At 55.2% G+C, this 16,967-nt stretch overlaps 1 protein-coding gene across 1 annotated transcript; it reads left to right on the top strand.

The window, feature by feature from the left end:
• The first annotated feature begins 261 nt into the window (after positions 1-261).
• On the top strand, positions 262-16,555 carry CYGB (cytoglobin). The gene is made up of 4 exons (XM_066332060.1): positions 262-806; positions 10,896-11,127; positions 11,824-13,630; positions 13,665-16,555. Exons 1-3 carry the CDS (start codon positions 664-666, stop codon positions 11,986-11,988), a joined length of 540 nt encoding a protein of 179 aa, XP_066188157.1. The 5' UTR covers positions 262-663; the 3' UTR covers positions 11,989-13,630; positions 13,665-16,555.
• The last annotated feature ends 412 nt before the right edge of the window (positions 16,556-16,967 follow it).

Raw genomic sequence — 16,967 nt, 5'->3', positions numbered from 1 at the left:
TCAGGGAGTGCAAAGAGCCCAGCCGGGGCAGAACTCGGCGCAGCCAGCGCTTGGGCTAACTTTAACTCGGCACTCTGGATTCTGAATTTCCTCTGAGCTGTTTACGAAGGGCTGGAAAAAAAAACTTCCAGCACTACCTCCCCCCGCCAGCCCCGTCCTGATGTTGCCCAGACCATCTCTCTCATCTCTCCCTTTCAGGGAGGGAAAAGAAAAGAAAAAAAAAAAAAAAAAAAAAAAAAAAAAAAAAAAAAAAAAGGAGGGAGGAGTGGGAGAGAGGAGGAGAGAGGGAGAAAGTGAGCTCACGTTCACACATTGGTGAAGAGGCTGGTCTCGCAATGCCTTTGAATATTTTACTTTTAGGCAGTTCCTCATCAGTCAGCCACACACATCCGAGGCGAGCTGAAGCTAACTACAGCCATGGACAGCACTAGGAGATCTCAAATCTAATCGCACGCATCATTCCTCCGGGATATTTTTTAAATTCCATATCTAAACACGCTGACAGGCAGCTGCACTCACACACACACTCACACACACACACACATCCACACGTCGCAGAGCTGCCGAGCAAACACCTTGTCTCCTCTCGCAGGATATACCCGCTCACACACATCTCTCTTTATCTCCTCCTGGCTTCCCGGAGGATCCTGCCGGCTGTTTTTCATGGAGAAAGTCCAGGGAGAAATGGAGATTGAGAGATGGGAAAGAAGTGAAGAGATTTCAGACGCAGAAAAAAAGGTTATTCAAGAGATATGGAGCAGAGTATATGCAAACTGCGAGGACGTTGGGGTCTCCATACTCATCAGGTATTTAAAAAACAAACCAAAAAAAAAAAAAAAAAGAAAAAAAAAAAAAGGAAGCAGCAAATCCAACTGAATCTCTTTATAGCTGAGAGAGGCAGAACAATATATAGAACTGAGTGGAGATGAATGACAGCGAGTGGGGAGCTGGCTGGGTGTATTTGCTGCCTGGGAGCAGGGAGGGATTCACAGCGCTCCTCGGATTCCCACACCTTTGAGCCGAGTGGCAGCGGGAGCGGGGGGAACCTTGCCGGGGACTTTGAGGGAAGCTGCTTCCATGCAAAGGTCACCTTAACCTGGGGCTGGGGGGCGGCGGAGGCGGCGGGAGCTCAGCCCCGGCTCCGGGTGGGTTGGGGGTCTGGGGGTCTGGGGTCCCCCCCCGGGGAGCGGCGTGCGGATGGCACGGGTCCGTAACAGGCTGGCGGGTGAAATAATGCAAGTTGGGAGCCAAGATAAAACCCAAGCAGGTGTGTCTCCGAGGGCACCATCTGTCCCTCCGGCGGCAGCGTCGGCGGGAAGGAGAGCGCTGAAGTTGGCGGTGGAAGGGGGCTGTGGGGGGCACAGGCGGCAGAGGGGGGCAGGGGGGACAGCAGCCCCCAGAGGGGCGTGCAGAGCATCTCCCGATGGCAATGGGGCACAGACAGCACCTCAAAGCTCTGCACCTTCAACCGGAGCAGGGGAGATGCTCTGGAGGGGGAGAGCAGAGGTAGGTAGAGGTTCTTGGGTTGTCCGGGAGTAAAACCATGTCCAGGTACACTGGGAAGGTGCCAAGTAGAAATCCCACAGGGTGCCACTGGCACTGGGAGTTTGGGGTGTCAGTGGGGTATGGCACCAACAGACCATTTCCCTCATTTAGGAGGGGATGGGAGGACGGGCAGGGCGAGGAGAGGGGCAGGTGAGATGCCTGCAATGACCTATTGGCAAAGAGCAAAGGTGCTGCCCAGAGAGCCACACCACTCATCCCTGGGGTCAATAGTGCTGGGTTGTCCCCGGTCAGACTCCCACCTGGACCAAACACCAGGCACCCCAGGTAGGAGACCTGAGACTAGGTTGTGTCCTTCCCATTTTCTCCTGCAGCAGGGGACTGTGGGTGCACAGGGAACCCCTTGGATGGATGTGCTGTTTACTACTAATAATCTGAAAGTTTTCCAATTGACTGAGCTAAAGCCCTGAGCTCACGGGGTCTGCAGGGAGCAGAGCCTCCCTGGACATCACAATGAGCAGAGCCAGTTCCCCTCCAGGCTCACTGCCAGCACTGCAATGAGATTGTCTTACCAAGACCCCTTTGCAGATTCCAGAATGACATTGGAGCGCACTCTCCACCTCCTTCACAAGTATTTCCTTCTCTCAGAGCCAGCTGATATGTGAGCCCTCATGGCCCCTACCACGGGGCAGTCTGGGCAGTCAGGAGGTGTGACAGCTCCATGGCTGGGGACACCGAACCTACCTAGGCTGGGTTTGAAGCAGAAATGGCAAAGATCTGGGGGTTACAAGATTTCCCTCAGCCCCAATGAGGTTCAGCTCAGGGCTTGGCCACCAGCCCCTTGCCCAGCGCCTGGGTCATGCCATGACCCCAGCTGCCAGCACTTCCAGGTGCCCACTGCCCACAGACACAGGGAGGGTGGCTGTGTGCCCACGGCTGGCACCAGGGAGCTCGTGGCAATGCCATGGGGGATTCACCCAGGGTAACTCATTGCTTTTGGAGTCCCCATGGTGCTTGGAGCAGGGCTGGGCATGAGGGGAATTGAGGTGTGGCAGTGGGGACTGGGGGGCTGAGCTCTGGTCCCAACTCAAACTTTCCCAGCAGAAGTTTTTGATCCAGTTTGGGTTTGTTTTTTTTAATCCAGGCAGAGCTGTGCACTGTGGTGAAGGTTTTCTCCTGCTGTGACAGCAGGGCAGGACAGAACTCCCTGCCAGGGTGAATCCTGGCTCTTTGGAAGCCTTTACATCCTTAGTCATGGCACATGCCCTGGCACATCCCAGCTAAACCCACCACCTGCTCCCTCAGCCAGAGCTTCCCTGGAAAACTTAAAGCGAGGTCTGGCATGTCCCCGGGGATAGTGATGCAATCCGGGAGAGATGCCATCCGCTCCAGCAGCACCGCTTGGAGCAGCACATCCACCCGCACCCGCAAGGCACAGCTGTCCCCCGGTGACAAACCCCGCTGTCCCCAAAGAGCTGCTGGCCTGAGCGGTGAGCTCTGACTGCGCCTGGGCTCCCCGGGGCAGCCCGTGCCGGGCGAAAGGCGGGCAGCCGTGGCCGGGGCCGGGAGCCGCCGCTCTCTCAGCTGCTTTGGCAGCTGGCAGCAGCCGCCGGGAGAAGTGGGTCATGCGTGGAGGCCGCCGGGAGCCCGGGCCGGCGGCAGCCGCTCCCCAAGACATGATTCAGCAGCTCCAGAGGTCGGGGCTGGGGAAGGGGCAGTGGGCGGCCGCTGGTGGGGTCGGTGCGAGGTGACTCGGCCGGCACATTTTGGGTGGGCGCACACGCAGCGTGCCGGGGGCTGGGAGCTGCCCCGGTCAGCCTGCTGCACCAGTGCCCGCCTGGTGCTCCTGCTCACCTAGCTGGGGAAACTGAGGCAGAAAGGGGTTTGCGCAGGTGTGGCCAGGGAGAAGGAAGGGGGATGCGTGGCTGTGGACCCCTCTTTGGTGCAACCCCCACGGGCAGAGTGGTGAGAGACAGGTAAATCTGTCAGCACTTCTGTGGTCGGGGTTGTGACCAGGGACTTGGCTGTGTCTGGTGGCAGAGGGTCTCTCTCTGCTTACCTGCTCCATCCTCTCTCCATCCCTTCAGAGCTGCTGAGGGTAGGGAATTACATTTTCCCGTGTGGGAATGGTTGGGGGTTTGCAGCGCTTCTGAAATTAATCTGATCCTGTGCCCCAAGGGTGGAGGCAGGGAGGCAGCAATGCCCCCCAAAAGGTGATGGGGGGTGTCTGCAGTGCTGCCATCCTGCAGGAGCCCAGCCCAGCTCCCTCTGCCCTTAACCACCATCCTACCCCTCCATCCCCAGCCTATCCGTGCTTTGCAGGTGGGGGAACTGAGACACAGAGCTGGGCATCATGTTCCCATCCCTCGTGGCTGCTGCTGGTGCTTGAACCCACAGCAAGCCCCTGGGGTCCTGCCCTAGCACGATGGGTCCTTGATCTCACAGAGTTCTGGGACCCCGGGGGACACAAACAAGAATAATGGGGATACGGCTGAGCAGCCACCGGATCCTGGGAATCTGCGCTCTGTGGTTAAAACTATGTCGCTAATTGACAATTTCCTCGGTGGGGAGCCTCGCCCCGGAGGAAGCAGAGTCTCCTTGCCACGCTCATCTTCCTCCTCGGGAGCTCAGGGGCCTCTGCAGGCTCCATCTCACAGCTGCCTTAACCCTTGCTGGAGCTGGAGCCTGGAGCTGCTCATCTGGGGCTGTGCCTCCCGGCTGAGTGGTTCCCAAGTGGCCCAACTGGGAGCCCTGGGCTGAAGCTCTTCCGTAGCCTCCCCATGCCCCTAGGCTCGTTGCTGCTCCTCAGTTTCTCCATCTGTTATTTAGGAATCAGTTCTTTCTTAACCCTCGCTCACCACAGAGCTCACAGCAGGAGCAGAGCTGCCTTCAGAACCTGCATTAGCCCTCACTGTGCAGTGCAGGAGCCCTCCAGCATTCCCCTGTTTTTCCTTCCAATAGTTTATAGGCAATACTCTGAGACAGAGCTGAGGGATGCAGACACCCGGGGGTTGCTCAGCTCTCTGCAGCACACAGGGGCTGAGAGCACCCAGGGATGAACATCAGAGGAGGTTTGGGACCCTCTCTCCTTTGCAAGCCCCTGCTAAGCCCAGCACCCCAGGGCTGAAACCACAGCCTGTCCCGGCCAGCGCTCCCACACCCACACACACGTACCATAGGCACAGATGTGAGACCACAAAACTTTATGGATTCCATCAGGGGATAAAACCCAGGGATAGTTTCTATGAGATCCCAGGAGAATCTGGACCAAATGTTAATGCCATGCCAAGTGCAGGCAATGCAACCTGGCTCAGCCACCACAGGCTGTGCTCTCTCCACAGGGCTTCTCCATCACTGTTCCCTCCGTCTGCAATTCAGAGCCATCAGCTTTCCAAATTTCCACCTTCTCCATCACTCCTGATGTGCTCTTTCCCCCACAAGAGGTGTAGAAGGGGAAGCAAAAGGTTTGCCAGTGCAGGATCGGGTCCCTGGATTTCAACAGCTGCTTAGTCTGAGCAAACACACCTGGATTCAGACAGTTTGCAAAGATCTTTAAAATATGAAAGCACTCCTTGGATGTCAGACATTATTGAGGAGAGTTCTAGGTTAAAATAGCGAAAAATCTGAGTAATGAGTCTGGCAATGCAGAAAACCTTCTTTTTTTCCAGCTGAATCAAAAAAGTATGGGTTGAATCTACCCAAAAATAGCATTTAAAGAAGGGATTTTGCAGCTGCCCCCAAAGCCAACATGTGTTTTGAGGAGGCGTCCATAGGGAAAGGCTCCATTCCTGGCTGCTGAAGGACACATTTCAGGGCAAAGTGGCTCAGAGAGATGCAATATCTCTTTTTTTTTTTTAAAGGCCAAGTGAAAAGACCATCAGCAGCATCCCTGTCCCCCGCTCACAGAGGGTTGTGGTCAAGCTGGGGAGATGTTTTTGTGGGGACAAGGAGAGTCAGAGAGCAGCAGGGCTCTGCTCTGCTGGCACAGACAAGCGTAAGGGACATTTCCCAACCCAACAACCACTCCATGAGCAGTGAGGGGGCGAGTGAGGGTTTAATAAGCTCAGCCTCAAAACAGCCCCTTCTCCTACGACTGCGTTGTCTCTGATCACAGCTCCCGGGACCAGCCCTTCTGGCTTCCTCATGGCCAAGGCAGCTGTGTGGGGATGCCTGTGCCCCATCCTGCACCAGCCACGACTTCAGGGCTGCCAGCAGCTCTTGGGACGTCCAGACAAGAGCCTTCCCCATGTCCCCTGTCCTTGTCCTGCTCTTGCATCCCTTGCCAGCCACGTGGGGGTAGAAAAATCCCACTCACCACCCCGAGAGTTTGCCCCGTGACCACGGCAAGCAAGGGCACAGAGGACGAGCAGTTTCCCCAGACAGTTTCCCTGGCTGTGGCTAAGGATGGGTGGGTACCAGCCGTGACAATCCCTTCTCCAGAGCAGGTGGCAAAGGCGAAACCGCGGCTCCACCAGCCGGCCCCATTAACGAGGCTGCGGCAGAGATTTAGGGCTCATTAACGAGCGGCCGGGAGATGTCGGGACTGCCCTGGCCCGGCTGGCGGGCGCTGGGTGTCCCTGGGGAGCGCAGGGTGCCGGCTGGGTGGTGGATGGCCTTGGCCGAGCACAGGCAAGGCTGAGCCGGGGCCGCTGGAAATGGCCAAGGGATGGGAGAGGTGGTGGTGGACACCAGCAACACACAGGTTCACAGTTGTGGTGGAGCATGGACTACATGGTGGAATATGGTCCTTGTGGATGTGTGTCACCCACCTCTCTGCCCAACCAGGGTCTTCTTCCAGCTCCAAGGGAGGGAGGTCTCCAGAGACACGTGGGAAAGCCACTTTGGCGCTGTTAAATTAATTCTCCCGTGAAACTGTCCTTACCCCTACCCTAAAGGTTCATCTGTGCTGCCAAGTGGCTTTGGGCTGAATCCACATACGTGGTGGGAGTAAAGAACAGCAATGAGGACTTGGAGATGTGAGTTGTGCACACAGAAGTGAGCAGGACATGTCCCTGGGGGTTTCTAGCACCTGTATTTGGTGGAAGCTTTACTGCCGAGTCCACTCCCAGCCTCACTGGGGTGTCCTGGTCCCTCTGCCTGGGGCATTGGGATGTTCGAGCCTCTGAGCACGGTTCAGTGTTGTGCTGGATTCTACTCCCAAGGCTTTGCAGCGGGATGTGGGCTTCACATGGAGGGAGGCCAGCGACACGTTTCTCTCAGCTGTAGAAGGAGTTGAATTTAGCATTAGTGTTTGGATGGGGGCTTGGCCCTTTTCCCTCCAGTCCTGCCGTGACAAAGCTGGAGATGTTGCTCACCACCATCTCCACCTGTCCAGCAGCTTTCAGAGAGAGGACACAGGAGCAGCCTGGCACCACCCTCTTCCTACCCATTAGATTTTGCCTTTTTCTGTCTTGCTGAGCTGTGGCATCAACACGGCCGAGACCTTCCTCGCCCTGGGCTTGGTGAGCACCCAGGCAGCACCCAGCAGCGTTTCCCGAGCCTGAAAAGGAGATGATGGGCTACAGGTGGCTGTGAGGAGCAGGGGGAACATGCAGGCAAAGCGGTGAGACAGCCCTCGGCATAATAAATAGCAGCATCACACACCACCTGCCTACCCATTATCAGCTGCTTTGTGGGCACCCGAGCAGAGAGGAGTTGGAAGGAGAGGTTTGAAAAGGGACACGAGAGGCTCCAGGCTGCCTTAGAGTTTCTCCCACGTAGAGGGACGAGGCGAGAGAAAACATGAAAGCATTGGTAGGTTGAGTCACCAACCCTGGAGGGATTTACGAGATGTGTAGATGTGGCACTTGGGGACGTGTTTTAGTGGTGGGCTTGGCAGTGCTGGGTTAAGAGTTGGACTTGGTGATGTGAAAGACCTCTCCCAACCTAAATGATTCTGTGGAAATCTAGGAAAAAAGCAGTCTCCAAGTGCTGGCTGGGGGTTCAGCTGAAGCCTCCCAGCAGATGGGAGGGTTCACGAGCATTTTCACCCCACAGTTTGCAAACAGGGGAAGTGAAGTATCAAGGGTTTAGGTGCTTGGGGGGACCAGGCAGCATCCAGGTGTCATCTTTCCAGCTGGGGAGGCAAGGAGGTAGGTGGCTGAGCCTGAGGGTTTCCTCCTTGCAGGGTTTGCTCTGCATGCTCTGGGGAGAGGGAGGAAGGTGGGGGAGATGGAGGAGACACCACTCCCCCCTAACAGAAAACAGGTTTCCAGTAACTGCAGTGGGTTTGCACCTTAATTATTTCCTTTGGCTCTGCTACTGGGAATGGTTGTGTCCTTAAAGTTGTTATAAGGGCAAAAGAGAGAGGCAAAGCAATCCTGACATCCTGTCCGCTGGGTCCAGATGTAGCTGGCAGAGTACAAATTAGCGGGTGGAGAATGGAATCGCTTAAAAAGAAATTTAATGAGATCGGTATGCAGGCATCTGGTTCCTATCAATCATCATTTTGTGTGATATGCAATGGTAAATATCATCTTTTAATGACTCTGATGGAGCAAAAAAGCTCAAACCACACACACACACATGCATAATGATCCGAAAAACTTCCGGAGCCTGAGAGGTTTGAGCTCTCAAAATTTTCTGTAGATGGAAAAACCCCAACCAACCCCTCTTCTAACTCACTGTTCTTGGAGTTATTTTATTTCTTTTGTTTTTCCTCCTTTCCTCTGGTTATATTTAACCTTTGTGTTAAATTAATCTTCTCTGTTTATTAACAACTACCACGGAGTATGAGCCTCCTTCCCTCTTCTCTGTGGTTTGACAGCTCAAATATTTGCTGCAGGCAGAAGTTCTTGCTGCAGGCGCCTGCTGCCAAGGAGAGGTGGCTGCAGGTCTCTGGCCATCCATGGGTTTGCTTGAAGCAAAGATGTTTTAGGGCTCCTCTGTTTCAGTTCTCCACCAAAGAAATCCAGCAGTCACAGGATTGGACACATGAGCTGGGGGTTTGCTGGTTTTACATCCCCAGCACCGCTGCTGCCCTGATGGCAGATCCCCTGGGAAAGCTGCTGGGCTCAGCTCCTGTTCAGGCCTGAGGGTCTGCAAAGCAGGGAAAGGTTGGAGACCAAGTATTGGGATCCTTCATTGGCCTCGTCGTACCCCTGGTAGGTTGGGGTATTTTGAGGGTTTAACCAGTCTTTGCTCCTGGCATATCTGGCCAGAAGTGGGGAGAGGTGGAGGTGACGGTCTCAGGGTCTCCTTTTGGCCCTTCTCTTGTTGGGGACACACTGTTAATCGAGGAGATGTAGAGGTCAGTCCCCCCCTTGCTATTCCCTTCCTAGTTCAGACCAGGAATTTTTCTCAGCTCATTTCCCATGCCTTCAGAACATCCTGCCCTTCAGCTGAGATAAAATACAGCTTTTCAGGGAGCTCCCTGTGGTTTGGCGTTCAGAGGCTGAGGCATGCAGGGACCAGCTGGCAGCCTCCATCCCCTGGCTGGGGCAGCAGCTCCTACTTCCAGTGACATCCCCTGCTCCCAGTGTCTGAGGGCAGCATGTGAAGGGGAAAGAGCCACTAGCAGGGATGGTAAAACCCTTAGCTCTGACCCCAGCAGGATGATCCCTGTTGGAGCTGGAGGGCTTTGCTGGGTGACTGGAGCTGCAACAGCTTGAGTAGAGGTGGGGAGGGATGGGATGGGGGCAGGAGTCAGCACCACTCAGAGGCATGCTGAGTCCAGCTGGAGAAAAATGGTTCCATTAAACCAGAGTGAAATGTTTGCCCTTCTGTGGGGAAAAGTCCAGCGCAGAAGCCTTAAATCCTGGGAATGATGTTATCTGTGCAGCTCTGGCCAGCTCCATCCCCCAGCACGGCTCTGACAGCTCTGAGCTGAAGGACCAAACATCTCTGTGGCAGCAGGAGCTGGAGACAGCCAGGCCTGGGAGTGATTTCTCCTGACAGGGACCAGATGTGTCAGGAGGAGCTGTGCCGGGGGGAGGAGGCTGCACAACAACAAGAGGAGTTTTGTCATGGGTCCCCTCTGAGTTTTAAAAGCAGCACCTTGTCTCCCCCTTCCACCTTCCTTCCTCCCTCACTCTTTCTACTGCACACTCTTCACACCTCCAAAACCTATTTTGGGCCATCTGATGAATCCCAGATGCCTTGGGGAAGCAACAGAAGTGGTGGTGTACTCCAGGCGCTGCTTCACGCCGCTTCCTTGGCAATGCCCCCAAGCTTTCACAAGCCAAGGGAGCGGGGGAAGGAAGGGAGGGAGGGAAAAGGAGGATAACAAATTGGTAAGGGAGCCTGGTACTCAATATTGTGATTATTCATGGAGTGGTGAGTGGGGAAGAGGATCCCACCTGGTTCTGGAGAGAGGTAGTGATGGTTGGAGAGAGAGGTGGAATGGGTTCGGGTTCCCATGGTTTGGGATGGTGCTTGGGAAGGGGAGCAGACAGTCTGCTGGGAGCCAGGAATGATGAGGGACAGCCTGGGAGCACTCTGCTGCCTCCTGAGCATCCTCCACCAGTCCAGGAGCCAGGGAGAGCCCTGTAGGAGGGAGGCAGCTGGGTGAAAGCAGGGAACAAACACTGACGTGGTTCTCTTCTGCATAAATTAGGTGGAAGGGGGTGGTTAATGTGACTCAAGTGTCAGCCCCAGCTGCAATCCTGGCATGGGTGGTGTTGCCATTGGTGGCTCCAGTCCTGTTCCCTGTTACCTTGTGCCCTTCAGCTCCCTGCCCCCTCCAGCCCTCCACCTCCCCGGGGAGCTCAGCATACCAGCTGTGACCACAACTTCATTTCTTTCTGCTGTATTTCATTGGGGTTGATTTCATCCTGCAGAAAAGAGGATCCCCAGGCATACCCACCCCCCAGAGGGTGGAGAGTTTTTGGAGTATCCTTGTGCTGAGAAAAATGTCACAAGTGAGCAGTGACCTCAGCTCAGGTCCCGCTGGAGACTCTGGTGGGGTCTTGAAAGATGGGGCAACTTGGACTACAGGAGACTGTGCTGTGTGGCAACGGAGAAATAAAGCCCATGGGAGCAAGGAAGAGGGGCAAGGAGAGGCTGGATGGGATAAAGAGAGGTTTTCATGCTCATCTTCAGCTCTCTGAGGCAGGATGTGATGTTTTGATATATGTGGGCACACATCCAGCATCTGGCACGCCTGACTGGCATCTCTGGGCATCAAGAACTCAGTCTTGCTTCTGCTTTGTGAATATCCAGCTGTGATGACCTTGTAACAGATTTTAAACAGGGTTGGGGAAAAAGGCATCAACCTTCTGGTTTTCAGACAGCTGAATGCTGCAGCTCCTGGGGAATTTGATGGGAAAATCAGCCCTGGCTGTGTGAGATGCAGGGGTTGGCTTCCAACCAATCTCCATCCCTCATGCTTTGCTTTGACCCCTCGGCCTGCTCTCCCCCTCCTGATGACATTTCATTTCTGTTCTTTCTGGAAGGTTTTTTGTGAACTTCCCCTCGGCCAAGCAGTACTTCAGCCAGTTCAAGCACATGGAGGACCCGTTGGAGATGGAGAGGAGCTTGCAGCTGCGTAAGCACGCCCGTAGGGTCATGGGGGCCATCAACACTGTGGTGGAGAACCTCAACGACTCTGAAAAGGTCTCCTCTGTCCTGGCCCTGGTGGGCAAGGCCCACGCCCTCAAGCACAAAGTGGAGCCCATCTACTTTAAGGTAAAGGATTAGGAGCAAAAATAACCTTTGGGCTGCTTTAGGAAGAGGGCAGGGGAGCAAGAGCTGTGGTGAGCTGGTGCTGCCTGTCCTTGGCTGGAGAAGCTTGGCTGGATGTGGGGCTGCTCCCCACACAGCTGGAGTGTCCCACCGTGACACTGTCCTGTGGAGACCACCGTCCCCACATACAGCCAGTGCCAGAGGAGCCAGTACATCCCCCTGCCCAGGGAAACCCACCTGGCTGTGTCCATGTTTGTGGCTCTGTGCCCCTTCTTTTGGAAATTTGGCACAGTAGCAGGGACTCAATTAGTCGGCTGATTAACTGGTTAAAGTAATGACACCAAGATCACAGGTTTGATCCCCATGTGGCCATTCATTTAAGATTTGGAGTTGATGATCCTTATGTGTCCCTTCCAACTTGGAATTTTCTGTGATTGTGTAAATAATTTGAGGTGCCCAGACTGTGGAGATGTTTCAAGCTGCAAACAGCTCCCTCCTCGTGTCTGCGTCTCTGCCCTGCTGCCTGGGCAGGCTGGTAACCTGTCCTGTCTGCTCCCAGGGTGTCAATAGACCTCCAGGACATCTGTGTCCTACAGACAGCAGCAGGGTTCAAGTGTTTTTGTAGGAAAAAGCTAAATTTGCTGCGAGCATCTCCCTGGAGAGTTACTAATCCCTTGCTTGCTGTCTGCCTCCCCTCAGAAACTCACTGGGGTCCTGCTGGAGGTCATTGCTGAGGAATACCCCAACGACTTCACCCCAGAGGCACATGGAGCCTGGACCAAGATGAAGACCCTCATCTACACCCACGTGACAGCAGCCTACAAGGAGGTGGGCTGGGCTCAGTACCCCACTGCCACCCTGTGAGCGCCCAGGGGGCCACGAGAGGGGCAGGGAGGGCTTCGCTCACCCCAGGACTTCACTCTGGTCTCTTCTCAAGATCTTTGCTTGGTTTGGGGCGCCCGGTAGGGCCAGTTCTGTCAGCTGCCAAGTCACAATTTGATCTCCATGGGGTTTTAAAACAAACTAAATAAGCCAAAAGAAAAACCACAGAAGCATGAAGGGTGTGGGTGGGTCGGGTGAAGCAGTTGCAGGGGACGCTGGAAGGAGATGCAGAGGGCGAGGGGAGAGCGTTGGTTGTTGGCTCCATCTTCCTGTCCTGGCCTGTCCATCACCACCTCCCAAATCCTGCACCTCACTTGCACCATCTCAAAGTCCCTTGTTCAAGTGCTGCTGCCCCGTTCACTGACGAACAACACAACCCTCACTTTCCACGCGAAGCCCTGGGGTAAACCTGGCTTTTGGGGGCACACATGGAGACCTCCGACTGGCACCGAGAATGCTTTGCTTTGCACTTTCTCTATCACCTGGCAGGGTGGCAGGGCTGACAGCCAGAGCCACGCTGGGTGCCCATCACCCTGTGCTCCAGGTGGGCAGCAGCCCTCACCTCTCCTGTCCCCCACAGTCCCTGTCCTTGGCTGGCTGCTGCAAACCCTCCTGGGGTGGGAGAGGAGCGCTCCCACAGCACCAGAGAGTGGGAAGGAGGGGGACGCCTTTGGGCTGCCTCCCCTCGTGGCTTCAGAGCATGGTGTGTGGGTGGGATCCCTGTGCCATATGTGGGGAGCTGGTGAGCCCACCCACTGCCCTTCAGCTCCCTGAGGATGGGCTTGGGTGGCACACGACGTGGCACTGCCCTGGGAGCTGGTGGGAGTCAGTCTGTCTGCCCAGCTCTGCCCTCTCAGTGAGAAGGGAGATCAGGCTGTAACCAGGAGGAGGAAAGCTGGCACTGACGTATCAGGAGGGATTTCTGGCTATGAGGAAAGGTCCCTTCTCTGTTAAAATTAATAAATACCTTGTATAGAGCATTCCTGCCCCCGTGGTAAAACTGGGTTCCTCCAAATGAAGTGCCTGGTAGAAATCAGCTCACGCAGGAGCTGTGTCCCTCCTGGGGACAGCAGTGCTCCTGCCTGTGCCTGACAAAGGCTTCTCCCACACCCCCCAAAACGTGGCTGCAGGGCTTGGAACACTCATCCTGCCTCCAACACCACTCCTCCTGAACCTCGGGGTGAGTCTGCCTGCCTTGTGCCTCAGTTTCCCCTGCAGTTATGAAAAAGGGAAGAGAAGCAGCCCCGTTGCCTCCTGCCCACATGTGGTTGGATTTATAAGATTTCTGGGAACTGAATAGCAAAGGATTGAGGATGAAATGTCAGATGTGCTGGGAAGCTTTGGAATCCTTGCCACCCAATATTTCCCTAAAGGCCTCTGCTATTTTTAGAGCTGTAGCATTAAGGGCAATGTTATCTGTTGAAGCTGGAGGAGGGTTCCCTTCTGAGATTTCCTCTGGCCTTGCTCCACCACTGTCCTGGAGAGCTGGCAGCTTCCTGAGAGAGAGCAGCTCCTCTCCTGGATGCCAGCTGAACAGGCAACAAGCCCACAGTTCCAACTGGGATCCCCCCAGCCACCTTGGGGACATCCCTCCACTGTGGGGACACTGCTGGAGGGGGCAGTGGTCACTCTCTCAGGCTGACCTCCCTCCTCCAGAGCAAACAGAGAGAGAAACTCCTGCTTTGCTCACCTGTGCTTTTAATCATCCCCAGGAGCAGGTTTATTATGTCCCAAAATACCCCTAGGACTCCAATAATGTCACTACAGCCACTCTTTCCTTCCTACATCCCACATTACCACTGATGGAGAGGAGCAATGGAGCCAGGAGCAGTGGCATGTCCTGGGCATCCACAGAGGGCTGGGTGGCAATAACAGCTTGGGCACAGCTGTCTCCTTGGCTCGGCAGCCTGCAAGATCCGGGGGGTTGTAAAAGGAAGGCACAGGGTGACAAGTGATGCTGCTTTGCTCATGGGAGGGGCTGTCATTTAGAGTCAGCACCACCAAAATTCAGCCCACCAGCCTGCACTGGGGAAGGTGCCAACAGCTGCTGCCTCCAGCTCCCACTGGAGTGTCACAGCGGCCGCTCATCCCTCGAGGGCCAGTGGAGGCATCCCTAAAAACCGCTGCTGCTGCCTGGGGCAGGGGTGGATGGGGAAAACCTGTTCAGCCATTGACTTCCCTCCAGTGCAGGACTGGAGAGGGATCACTTGGATCAAGACTGTTAGATGATTGTTGTGTGTGTGCACATCACGGGACTCTCACGAGCACGGCTTTACTGACTCCTGCCAAGGCCTTGAGGCCAGCAGCACATATTTCTGATGAGTTCATGTACTCCCTGTGCTCCGCGGATGCTGGGCCGGGGATGTTTCCATACAGGGATGTTACATCTTTAGACAAAATTTGCACATTAACCTTTGAGGTTAATAATCTCCAGGTGGGATTTTTTTTATTTTTGCAGCGCAAAATAAAAATTCCCCTTCCCACAACCAAAACTGGGCTCCCAGTCCACAGAGAAGCCACTTTAGAGTGTCTGGAAATTCTCCATGTTCATACCTTCATACCCAACCTACCCGTGTGCCTTGGCTTTTGGGGAGCAGCATTAGGGAGGTCCCCCACCTCCCCATCGATCAGTGCTTTGGTTTCTCCTTTCTTTTTTTACATCCCTAGAAGAAGCTGACCCGTGGGCTCGTGCGCCCACACGTGTGCACGTGCTGGGCTCGGGGTTTTTTTTCCAGGCACTTTTTCCTAAAGCAGATCCAGATGTGTGCAGCTGCTGTCCCTCGAGGAGCACCCCCCATCAGCCAAATTGCAGGCCGCTCCAAGAGATGCAAACGAAAACATGTTTATTTTTATCAGCTTCCTAGGAAGTAACATGAAGCAGGAGGGCAGCCAGGGCAAAGCTCGGGAGGGGAGGAGATGGAGATAAAACGAACGCCCCCTCTTTGCCGCCCACAGCAGAGGAGGCATTGCTTAAATCCAGGAACATTCTCATCTGGGGAGAGATGAAGATCAACAGAATAAGGAAAAAGTACCATTCCAGAATGACAGGGCTGATAAATGCCATGTGGAAGAGCAGAAAGGGGGGCCATGTCCTGGCTCTGTGCGTGGCTCTCTGGCACACACACATCCTTGCACAGCCATTCCCTGTCACTGCCAGCCCACTGCTCTCCCCCGATCCCACCACAGCTGACTGGGGGCCCCTTTAGCCCCGTTTTGTTCGGCTCTTGCTCTCTGGGGCTTGACCTTTCACTTCCTGGCACACTGAAGCTGCACTGAGGGCCCTTTGGGCTGAGCTTTGCTCTCCTTGGTGGTGGCAGGTAGGGACCAACTTGCAAAGTCTTTTCCCCAGAACTCACAGGTGGGAAGCTGAGGCTGAGGGCATCATTGCCAGCACATGTTGGGGGCTGGGGGGGTCTCTCTCCCGCCCTGTGGAGGACCCTGTGCCCCCCAGACCCAGCCAACCCCTGGCTCAGCCATTGGCATTATCAGGGCTGGGCTTGCAGGTGTGATCCAGGTGGGAAAGCCTTTGTGCCCTCTGCCAGAGGCAGAGAAATGCTGAGAGAGGGGGGGATTCACTATCCCTGGGGCAGGGTCTCCCTTGAGCACCTTGTCCTGGCTCTCTTTGGCAGCACCTGCTCACATCAACCAGCTCTTGTCACCTGCCCTGAAGGTCAGCCTTTGGCCAGAGGGGGTTGAGCACTGGAGGGAACCGGAGGTGCTGGGTTAGGTTGGGGCACAGATCCCCCCCACCATGTCTCCCCTCCCATGGCCAACATTCATGGCAGGTTTAGCTCTTCAGGCACCCAGCTAGAGACCCCCCACCCCCCAACACCACCAGAACCCTTACGGGCCTCGTGCCACCGACCTCATCTTCTCTTGGGGGGTGACAAATCCCCGAGGCAGCCGAGCCCTGAGCTCCCCCTGGGGAGTCCTCTCACATCTCTGCCACTTTGTCCAGGAAAGAGGTCGCAGTGTCTCCCCGCTGTCCGAGGGGATGCTCAGCGACTTCAGGGGGGACCAGATTTCACCTGGCTGCACTCTGGTGCCAGAACTCAGCCTTCCCTGCCCCTTGCCATAGGGAAGCTGCCCTGGTGTGGGGATGTCAGAGCGAGGGCTGCTCAGGGCCAGCACCATCAGACAGAGGGATAAAAGGGAAACCCATGTGCTGACCTTGGACCAGCTTAGGGGAAGGGAGGGACAAAACCACCCGCCTGGCTCCGAGCTCTTCGCCAGGCTGCGGCGCTGATTATTTTCCATAGCTGAAGTTGTCTCTAATTGTGAGTATGTCTGAAGCAGCCCCAGCGTGACCCACAGACATGAGTGTGCACGGTCTGATGTAGCTCCGTGTCTTTCCTGTTCCTGCTGCAGACCCTGTTCATGTTCGTGTTCCCCGGCGCTTCCGTGCTGGTTTTATACCTGCGTTCCGTGTATATGGGTGTAACTTGTTTTTTCTTTTTTGTAGGTTTTTAGTATGTTTGTAACCGGACAAAATGGTGTTATTAAACTGAAACTTGTATCTTCAGTGGATAAATCAATCAAACTCCCTCCAGCTCTGCTTGGTTTCTTTCTGATGGGGTGGCTGGAAGGTGAGGGGGTGTTGGGGGGCTGCTCTATGGCTGTGTGGGTCTGCAGGTTCCTGCTCACTCTGAGGGGGGTTTCTGGCTGGAAAGCAGCAGCAAAGGGAGTGGATGTGCCCACCTAAGGGTGGTAGAGGTGGCTGGAGGCATCTTAGCAGTGCACTCAGGTGGGGAGGGAAGGGTCTGCCCCTCCTCCAGACTCTTCACTTGATTTCCAGGTATGTTGTACAAACCAGCTCTCCCTGGATCAGGAGCGATTCCTGTGCCTTTGGTAGCCCAGCTAGTCCAAAATGTTCGCTGATGGCCACAACATGCCACGACCACCAAGGACTGTGAGCCTGTTCCCAGCCTGTAAAAATAACAAACAGCTCCCTGAGCAGCAGC

This window comes from Sylvia atricapilla, chromosome 18 (assembly GCF_009819655.1).
Source record: "Sylvia atricapilla isolate bSylAtr1 chromosome 18, bSylAtr1.pri, whole genome shotgun sequence".
Taxonomy (NCBI): Eukaryota; Metazoa; Chordata; class Aves; order Passeriformes; family Sylviidae; genus Sylvia; species Sylvia atricapilla.
This window is presented reverse-complemented; position numbering and strand designations above follow the sequence as displayed.

Bases quoted from the DNA above. Each gene is read 5' to 3' on its own strand.
- CYGB (XM_066332060.1), top strand. From the start codon at position 664: ATGGAGAAAGTCCAGGGAGAAATGGAGATTGAGAGATGGGAAAGAAGT. The intron at 807-10,895 runs GTATTTAAAAAA...TCTTTCTGGAAG, and splicing joins GGGGTCTCCATACTCATCAG to GTTTTTTGTGAACTTCCCCT. The intron at 11,128-11,823 runs GTAAAGGATTAG...GCCTCCCCTCAG, and splicing joins TGGAGCCCATCTACTTTAAG to AAACTCACTGGGGTCCTGCT.